General features: G+C 41.0%; 1 protein-coding gene across 1 annotated transcript; it reads left to right on the forward strand.

The window, feature by feature from the left end:
* Nucleotides 1-4,159: 4,159 nt before the first annotated feature.
* LOC131478730 (heat shock transcription factor, Y-linked-like) lies at nt 4,160-5,802 on the forward strand. The gene is made up of 2 exons (XM_058659303.1): nt 4,160-4,657; nt 5,473-5,802. Exons 1-2 carry the CDS (start codon nt 4,175-4,177, stop codon nt 5,800-5,802), a joined length of 813 nt encoding a protein of 270 aa, XP_058515286.1. The 5' UTR covers nt 4,160-4,174.
* The last annotated feature ends 3,774 nt before the right edge of the window (nt 5,803-9,576 follow it).

Here is a 9,576-nt window from a genome sequence, read left to right on the forward strand (position 1 = left end):
AGAAGCATGTGGTGCCAAAGCAGTTGCTTTCAAACCTTGTTGAAATTCACTTGAGCATTCAAGTTGCCTCTGAATTTGCAACTCATAGTTTCATGACATTGTAGCACCCTGTGTTGCATGGGGTGCTACACATGCTTAATTTTAAAAATGGTAAACTTTGGGGTCATTATTCATGATGAGACTTTGCTGTGTTTCTATAAAAGTTGCTTGTAAGCCCACCAGTATATCAAACTATTTTAAAAAGTGGAGCTTTTCTGCCATTGGAACACCTATGCTGCAACTTTGAAATTATGCCCTTTACCAACTTGCTGTGTTTCTTATATGTAACATGCACTTTCAAAAATATGTGGTGTCAAATCACTTTTTCAATGCTATCTGAAACTCTATTGCACACTGAAGTTTCTCTCTGGATATGCAGTTGATAGCAAATTCGGTGAGATTCTAGGATGTACTGTTGTGTTGTTAACCGAACTTTCTTCTTTTTCTTGCTGTTCACTCTATGGCATTAAATGCAAAACGACAAAACAATTTTTCTGTGAGAGTTTCTTATAACCCCAATGCTATGTGTGGATAGTTAGCTAAATGGAGTTGTTCTGTCACCAGAACACTTATGCTTTTAGAGGTCGTTTGTGAATATAGCCCTTAGTCTTTGGATGAAGGAATGCTAGAAACTGAATTGAAGAATTTTACCCAGAAAATTGTGAAGAGGTCAAAAGACTAAAGCTATTTATTTTTGTTTTGGGGTTACATGGGCTTTAATTAAAGCTGTTATTTTAATTTTAGAAGGGGACCCTGCAAGAAGCTCCTCTAAGAGGAAACACCACCATAATGTAGCTAAAAAACAAATGTCTGCTGGTACAAATGAAGAAGAAAGAGAAAGTAAACCCTTAAGAGGTCCCTCTAACAGGAAAATCCATGGTAATATGGCTAAAAAAAATGCCTTATAGCACAGATGAGGAACAAGGAAAAGCGGAATTCATGTGATGCTTCCTTAACAGGGGACTCCACCATAATGTGGATAGAAAAGAAATGGCTTATATTATAGCTGAGGCAGATGAAAAAAATGGAACACATGAGAGACCTGTAGTGAGGTAGTCAGCTAGACCAGGATAATGAGCTTAGAAGCTACTTCTCCACCATCTAGGTGTTTCTTCCTGCCCACCTGTGACTCTCACCTATCACCTGAGAGAGGGTAGTGTTGCATTATGCAAAACCCCCCCTCACAAGCCTCTATAAATATTTATGAAAAGGAAGGGCTGGCTCTCTTGGTCAGGTGCCCCTGTTTCTCTGGTACTCTGACCCTGGGTCATCCCAGGACAGGTATCACCTGGGCATGCTCCCCGTTTGTATTACTCACCCTTAGTTTACTGCTTGAATGGGACAATGAAGATAGCAATGTTAAGATGCTTTGTATTTCTAGTTTGTGAGCTGTCAAGAGACCCAGAAGAGGTGAGGCCTAGCACTGGTGTAGTGTGGGAAGAGAGGGCAGGAGTAGGGGGAATGTCTGTGCTTTGGAAGTGTTTCTAGGTTTTTTAGTGCATGTCTCAGATAACATTGGAAAATGTTGGAAAAGCTGGGACATGTATCTTCAGCTTAATGGATGGACTTCAGGATAATGACCATTTGTTCCTCTTGGGTTTATGGCTGACTGCAAATTCTTGTGATTTGCTATTTCTAGTGGACCCTGTTACCACCAAATTTGGTTAATAAAGACTCCTTAATGTCTGGTGTGAACTCGCTCAAACCCAGTACTGTTTCGTTTAAAACTTCACTTCAAAGGAATTTCTCCAAAAACAAATGAAAATTCTTGATTTCCATAGTACCTGATTTTGGGGAAAAAGAAGTATTAGTTGACATGGTATTGATTAACCAATATGGTAATAGGAAAATGCAGTTTCTTAACCACAACCTGTGACTTCTTAATAGGCCTTTCAATTTTGGTTTATAATCAACCATGTTCTATACATCTTAAAATGGCTATAGATTGCTATTCAGGTGCCTCGTGCCCATTTTCATTTTAGCATTAGGTCATTTATAGTGTTGAAGTATGATTTTGCTGAACTTGGTTTTTTTTTTTTTTTGGGTGGTCTGAACTGGCTTATATCTCTAACAAGACATGTGTGAACAGTTTAGGTGTAAAACATATTTTTTTTTGAGGGGTGTGCAGAGAAATCTTCTATACCCCAGTGAGGAGTAACTAATCTTTGTGTCCCACCTAGTGAGGTATGAGTAAATCCACGCTGGCCATTTTCTGTCTGATTCTAATTCTAAGCTTTCCTTATTGTTTATCTACTCTACGTTTTTTTTTTAATTTTTTATATGATTATTTGTTTGTTTGTTTTGAGGGGTTTCTGGAGCGATCCTGATGGTCATTGCGAGGGAGGGTGGGGATCCAGTGCTGGAACTAGGCCAGAATCAGAAAAATCTTCCCTCCCTGGTCCCGAAGGAAGTTTATTATTATTCTTTTGCTTCTGCAGACCGCTCATGGCTCCTGGTTGTCATTCCAATGACACTGTTTTCTGCAGGGCAGTGTTTGGACTTCTCCCATCCCCTGCAGAAGCTCTAGATTTTGGTGGGTGACCTCAGAGTTCTAGGCCTCCGAAGGCACTCCAATTCCCCGTGGTCTCCTTGGAAGTTGGGATGTAGTCCTTGTTGCTCATATTGATAGTCTGTGGTGAAGATCTGGGAGTCTTCAGGGTTGGGATCCAAACCTCCTCCTGTCCACCTGATCCACTCTGGAGCAACCCCCTGCTCCATGCATATGACCTCTTGTTAAGAGGCTGTCAGGATTGCCCCCAACTCCCCCCACATACCTTTGTAGATTCACTATTGTCTAATGCTGACTCAAGTCTGTTGTCTATGAGTTATCACATTTGATCTTGATAGGCTGTATTACACATTATCCTCACACTTTTTAGGGGCATTGAAGAATCCTCTGCATTCTCTCCCCATCATGGAGTAAACAGGTATTAAGAGTGTTTTAGGTTTTACACATTTTTGATGTAGATCATAAGCAGTCTGACATTAATTGTTAATTTATAGATTACATCACATTATATTATTGCATTAAATACATGCTGATAGATTGGAATAATGTTACAATATACAGGTACTATCTTCCAGATTGACATCTTTTCATCTCATACAAAGGGAAACATGTGGTATTTAACCTTTTGCGATTGATATATTTCTCTTAACATTATGAATTCCAGTTCGGCCAATTTGGCCAAAAAAACACTGCATTTCCTTTTTTCTAAAGCTGAGTAGCATTCTATGAGTAGATGAACATAGCATGTCTTCTAAACACAAGAGGACACAGCCAAGTGTCAAAAGCCTCCCATAGCTCAGCATCATGAAGAGAGCACGCCTAAGCAAAGCTGTTGTGCACTAGTCCAGGGTTTCTGCAGCTGACATCAATTCATAAAGTGTGAGGGGAAATTAGGAAGCATGGTACTATCCCAAATATCCTGCAATGTTGCCCATTGGCATGGCTCATTACCCACTCACAACTTGATTCATGTAGAATGTCCTTTTCCAAGTACATGTATGCTGTTGCTTGACCCAAGAATTGAAATCTCCCTAACTCTTACACTCACTGACCCATACATAGAAGTCAGCACCACATTTCCAAAGCCAAAGGGTTCTGCCAGCCCTGCTTCAGGCAAGTTAGGATTACTTTTCACACATGTCAGCACTACATTGAGGCGATGTCATCTGGAAAACATTAGTAATCTAGCACAATCATTTACACAGGTAGATTGAGTGAAGCCTTTGTCCTAATTCATTGGCAAGAAAGCCAGGCTTCTGCCATTCTTGGGATTCATTTCTTTGATTTACGTCTTGTTACTCATATGTATTTTTATATCTTTTAATAGAAATTGTGGATATACTTTAGCATGGTCCACATGCCCCAGTTTACCAGCTGCTCTGTGTCAGTGGGATGTTGACAAGCAACTGGGTCAGGGGTGAGACGTGTTGCTGAGGTAGCAAACAGCGTATAATGATGTCACAATGGCTCTGTATGAGATGTGGTGGAGCGAGATAGTCCTTAGTCTGGACATTTCCTCTCAAGCGTTCAGAGGAACAACAGGCTTCAAATCATTCAGCAGAACCAGGGGACAGCAATCAAGTTGCTCAGAGGATGTGGAGACTGAACTCCTTCCAGGTTTGAAAGATGTGCTGTGAGCGGCGATCTCTGAGCCCAGACATTCTCGTGGAAACTCCAGAAAGGCACCAGCTATTCCTTGAGGATACTTACCTAAGGTCTGTGATTGAAGAAGAGGCCTTTAAGCTTTTATCCCAGCACTCCTTGCTGGACAGACCATCTTCTCCTAGCGATGGAGTCACTCACCAGAAACAGAATAACCAGCATGTTCTGGGGTTTCCTAGAAAACTTTGGCAAGTAGTGGAAAGCCCTGAATTCAAATCGATTTGGTGGGGCGAAGGAGGAACCTGCATCGTGATAGATGTACAGCGATTTCAGACAGAAGTTTTAGAGATGAAAGGCCATTTCAGAATCTTTGAAACGTGCAACATGAAGAGCTTTGTGCGACAGCTTAACCTTTATGGATTCAGGAAGATGCAGTCAACCTTTCAGAGATCGGCTTCCCTATTCCACTTTATGCCGGAATGTCATGATGCCTTAGGGACAAGCAAGGTGATTAAGATTTCCAACCCTTTGATTCCAAGTGAATACATAGGATGCATTTATGGTGTTTAGTTCTTGTAAAGGATCCAGATTCTTGAAGGATGCTTTCAAATTTAACATGGGATATTAGTTTCCTATTGTTGCTGTCGTTGTGGGAGAGGTTATTATTCACAACTTCAATATCATTGTGCATCTTCAATATCGTTGTGCATTTTCTGTGTTGCGCAACACAGTCACGTTGGTGTGCTGTGTGTGGGAATCTCCTTTTTCTTTTTCTTTTTCTTTTTTGCCACTTTAGCAATCTTTAACCAAACTGTGCTTTAATGAACAAAGCATAGGCAACTAATACCAATAACAATATCAGACTAATCTCTCTCTCCCTCTATCTAATTCTCTCTACCCAAAAAAGTGTGTGTGTGTGTGTGTGTGTGTGTGTGTGTTTGTATGCATAGCTGCTATAAGGAGAATTTGTTATGATAATAAAAGACTTTCTGAACATAAGATTACACACCAATAATTGCACCCAAAACATTCAATACATGGCTTATGAAACACTGATACAAATTGCTACGCAAAATTTTCCACTTACCAAATATCTTAGCTCCTTGACAGACCCTGTCTGATTTTCAGAGGAAGAAACGCCTGTACCTGTGTGTGTATTCAGCTACATTAACCATGATTAACCACGATTCCACATGAGTAGGAAAGCCGAGCATAGCTGCCATGCATCTCTGCAGTTGCTAGTTAGCACAGTTTCTCTTTGCCACAGGTTCACTTCTCTCCTGGCTAGAAATATTGCTGATGCATGTTTAATTTTGTTGCAGTTGCATTTCTTCCATCACCCACATTTCAAACAAGGCTGTCCTCAGCTCTTACGACACGTTCTAAGAAGAGTGAGCATTAAGAAGAAATACCAGCCATTGGAATCCTCACTTCAAAATCAGCCCAATGAGTCACCTCGAGCACAGGAAGTTTTAGCAAAGAATAATGGAAATGCAAGTGTTGTTCCACGGAACAGCACCAGTCTTGGAAACTATGCATGCTTTGGTGCATCATCTCGCAGATGCAGTCCACCTGTAGCTGAGAACGTGGCACGTGAACCTGGAGCAATACGAGGGGTCTTATCAGCTCCATCATCACCTTCTGCCATATGAGCAGTCATCAAGGACACACTCACACTTGCAATTTCTCCTCAGTTGACACCGAGTCAGTTGGTCTCACATGCTCAACATCCTTATTCTAGAGCCTCTCTCATGAATGTTGTTTCAACCACACATTCTTACTTGCAGAACGACACAAGGATGCCACTCTACACTCATCCTTACCCAATGATGCTGCAGCCATCAGGGTTCCCCCTCACATACCGGGAATTCTGGTCCCATCAACAATCATCTCATACCCCATTCCTGGCAGGCAATCCACACATCCCCATGAGAATGATGCCACCGCCATCTTTTGCTTGCCCTCTTACTCATTTCCAAAATGACCCCACTAACACTACAAAATGACCATGAAAACTGCTGTTACATTCCCTCTGTGGAAGCAGTTCATAAAACTTCGCCAGTGGGTGAATGCTGCAAATAGTACACTTGCATAATTTTGCAAATAAAACATCAATGCATATGCTTCATGGTTTATGTGTTTCATTCTCAGCATGCTATTGGGATGCAACAACGTGGGATATTGCCAGGGAATAGCCTGACATTCATGCTGAGTGTTCAACATGGATAAGAGAACAAGTAACAACTTCCATACTTCTTACAAATGTGGCACTACTTACAGAAATCAGATGAGTACCTCCTTTGTCAAAGTAAGAAGGAGGGCAATGGTTGTTGGCATTGTGGTTAGGTATCAGCAAAAGCTGTGACTGGGCAGGACATGGGTCCATCATAATTCTTGGCTCAGGCAACCTGCCCCTCAACCCTGCCTGCTTCTCTGATATGCCTGCCCTATCTGACTAATTCACAGATTCTGCGGAGATTTGAGTGGACAGATGCATGCCAGTGTTGAGGTGGTACTGGTTCTTACAGCCTCGGGATAATTTTGGAAATGTGAAATGGAATGATTTGATACTCCAGCTCACACCTTTCTCCTGCTGTAATAACTGGAGGAGATACAAGTGCAAAAGCAGCTCATCCTTTTCAATTTTCCCTCACAAATTCTGCAAGGGAAGAGTCTGAGTGTGTATAACTCTACTCTGTGGAGAGATCCTGGCTTCAGAAACTCTTACTGTCCAGTCAATCCTGATAGTGAAGCCATATCATGTGCCTAATGAATGTGAACACCCTCATCCAGGCATGGCATTTCTAAATTCAGGGCAAGGCCAGGGTCTCTGAGAGGAAGCAATGTGTCTCAGACACCAAGGTGTGGTGAGGGCATATTAGCATCAAGACAGCCTTGCATCTAGTAATTCAGGTTTTCAGTAGAGACACACTGCGACAGTTCCTTGTGTGCAGTATCTTAGAGTAAACATTGGAGTGAGCCCTGCTGAGAATATGCAGAGCACAGAGACGAGTGTGGCAAGCATTGGCCAAGAGTGGCATGAAATCTATGACATTTTGGTGATAAAATGTTTTATAACACGGTTGTTATGAGTTAAATGGGTTCCCAACAGTTGGTCTACTTCATTCTCCCCCATTTTGCCATCCAAAGCTTTTTCTCTAATGTCCAGGCAAGGTGGAGAATTCTGGTAGCAGATGCAACCTTTGCTTTCTGCTCTAAGGGTATCATGGCATGGTACTCTACTAGCATATTGAGAAGGTAGATTGAACTGTTCCTTTGCTTGTCTACGTTTTATTGAGGAGTAGCTATGCATATTTTATAGCTGTGTATTTCATGTCCTGGGAATATGCAACATTTAAGCATCCCTGTGTGGGATTTAGACATCCCATCTGGTTCTGCTGAATCCGCTTTCTGATGTATTATTCAGGTGGAGAATGTGATGTCTTCTGAAGGATTTTGCACTTGTGTTCATAAGAAATATTGGTGTACGCTTGCTTTGATGTTGTCCTTCTTTCCAGTTTTGATATTAAGGTGATGATGGAAGGAATTTTGAAGGATTGTCTTTCTGGCTGCTGTTTTGTTGGTCTTGTGCAGCATTCAGACAAGTTTGTCCTGACTCATTTGTAGGAACTGAGCAGTGTGCACATGCAGGCCTTGAGTTTTGCTTGTGGGTGCAGGGAGGATTCAATTCCTCACTCGCACTCTACCTTGACAATAGAACCATTGACATTTTTAATTATGTCATTACTATGATGTGGAGATTTTTCCTTTCCAGAAATTTCCTCTGATTTGCTGCCATGTGCCTGCTTGCAATCATTCCTGCTTGTTCAATGTATGTCTGGGCCACCGTGTCCTTGCTGCTGCCTATTTTACAGATTCATGTTCCTTTTCCCATTCTGAAGTGTGTCCCTAATGGAGTAAGGATTGTACATATTCACGAGATTTGACTCATTGACCCACTGATAGTATAAGTTGTTTTTTGTCACTCTATTTGTATCACACCTGGCCTGATTTTATTGGTTGTATTTGCTAGTCTTGTGTTTGTTTACTTCAGCTCTTTCAGATGGAGAGATGGCCTAATGTCATGGACATGTCTAGGTTTGCTGTGGGCTCTGATTACATACGTATTTTTGTACTGCCATAAATACGTCTCTGAGGTTGTACATGGTCTATTGATATTTAGGAGTTATTTTCTTCCAGGAATATTTCTTTATAGATTACCTCACAATTTTTGTAACTCAGTTTTCATTCATCAGCATGAGGTTTAGATTCTGATCATTTGTATGCTGGGTTATTTTCTTCTTTTTTACCTAACCGTCTGCAGTTTCAATACATGCTGCTCAGAGAAGCTGGTAGGTTTTGATATTTTAAACAAACCCAGTCTTGTTTTGTGCCAGCGAATATTGGCATTTACATACGTATTGATAGAACACAATTTATTTGTAATCCAAGCACACACACATGTAAAATCTGGGGCTGTTTTAAGTTACTGACGACAGTGGAGGATTACAACATAAGTGAAATAAGTGTGATACATTAGCTTGAAATCAGCTGTATGGGAGTTCACAGTTTTCAGTAATGTGGAAGCAGCACTGGCTATTTCTCAAAACAGAAGGTTTCTCTAGTTGTGTCATTCATCTTGCAACGTTCGCTGCATCAAGTAAAGCTTTCTGAACATTGGGTAATCCCCTTCATTCATGCAGAGCATATTTGAACTCATGGCTCTGGACCATTTTGCTTTATGGAAGCTTTGTGTTGTAACTGTTTATTTTTCATCCTAAATTTTCTTGGAAGAAAGTCCGTGGAAAAACCCATGTCTGACATGTTCTTGAGAGCAGCAGAAGACTTCAATTCTTTTTCAATGAAATGGAAAAGGATTCATGAATGTAGTGTTGTTTGAACTAAGTAATGCTTAATTGAAAATCATCTGGCAGGTGAAATAAATAAGAAGAGGCCATATACAAATCTGTATCCAAACAGAGTCATCCATACAGTGTCTTCTAAAACATTTGTTGTTACTGCACACCAGTGATGAAATACAACTCCTGCTGCCCTGCAATCAACTGAGATAAAGGAGTCATGGACAGCATCTTCTAGACAGCCACTACATTGAGAAAAGTCAAAGCTCTTGTGCTCTGATTGAATATGCATGAGTTGGCTTATTGGCATTGCCAATGTAACATCTGCTATTCATAGTGGGCAGAGTATTGTAATCTACATCTTTGAGCAGAAGATATTCTCTGTGTCACATCTAAGTTCTTCAAGGTGCCTCCACCTACACTATTGGGTTTTCAGGTCCAGCGGATGCCCGCCACTTCACTACCGTGGTAGTTGTCCAAAGGCAGCATAGATTGATGCAGATGCAATCATGTACGTCACCTAAAAATCATGAATGGATTTATCATGAATTCAATATTTCTGTTAGG

Source organism: Ochotona princeps, chromosome Y, assembly GCF_030435755.1.
Source record: "Ochotona princeps isolate mOchPri1 chromosome Y, mOchPri1.hap1, whole genome shotgun sequence".
NCBI lineage: Eukaryota > Metazoa > Chordata > Mammalia > Lagomorpha > Ochotonidae > Ochotona > Ochotona princeps.

Excerpts from the sequence above, each read along its gene's own strand:
- LOC131478730 (XM_058659303.1), top strand. The coding sequence starts at position 4,175 with ATGTGCTGTGAGCGGCGATCTCTGAGCCCAGACATTCTCGTGGAAACT. Across the intron at positions 4,658-5,472 it reads ATGCCTTAGGGACAAGCAAG|TTGCATTTCTTCCATCACCC; the intron begins GTGATTAAGATT and ends ATTTTGTTGCAG.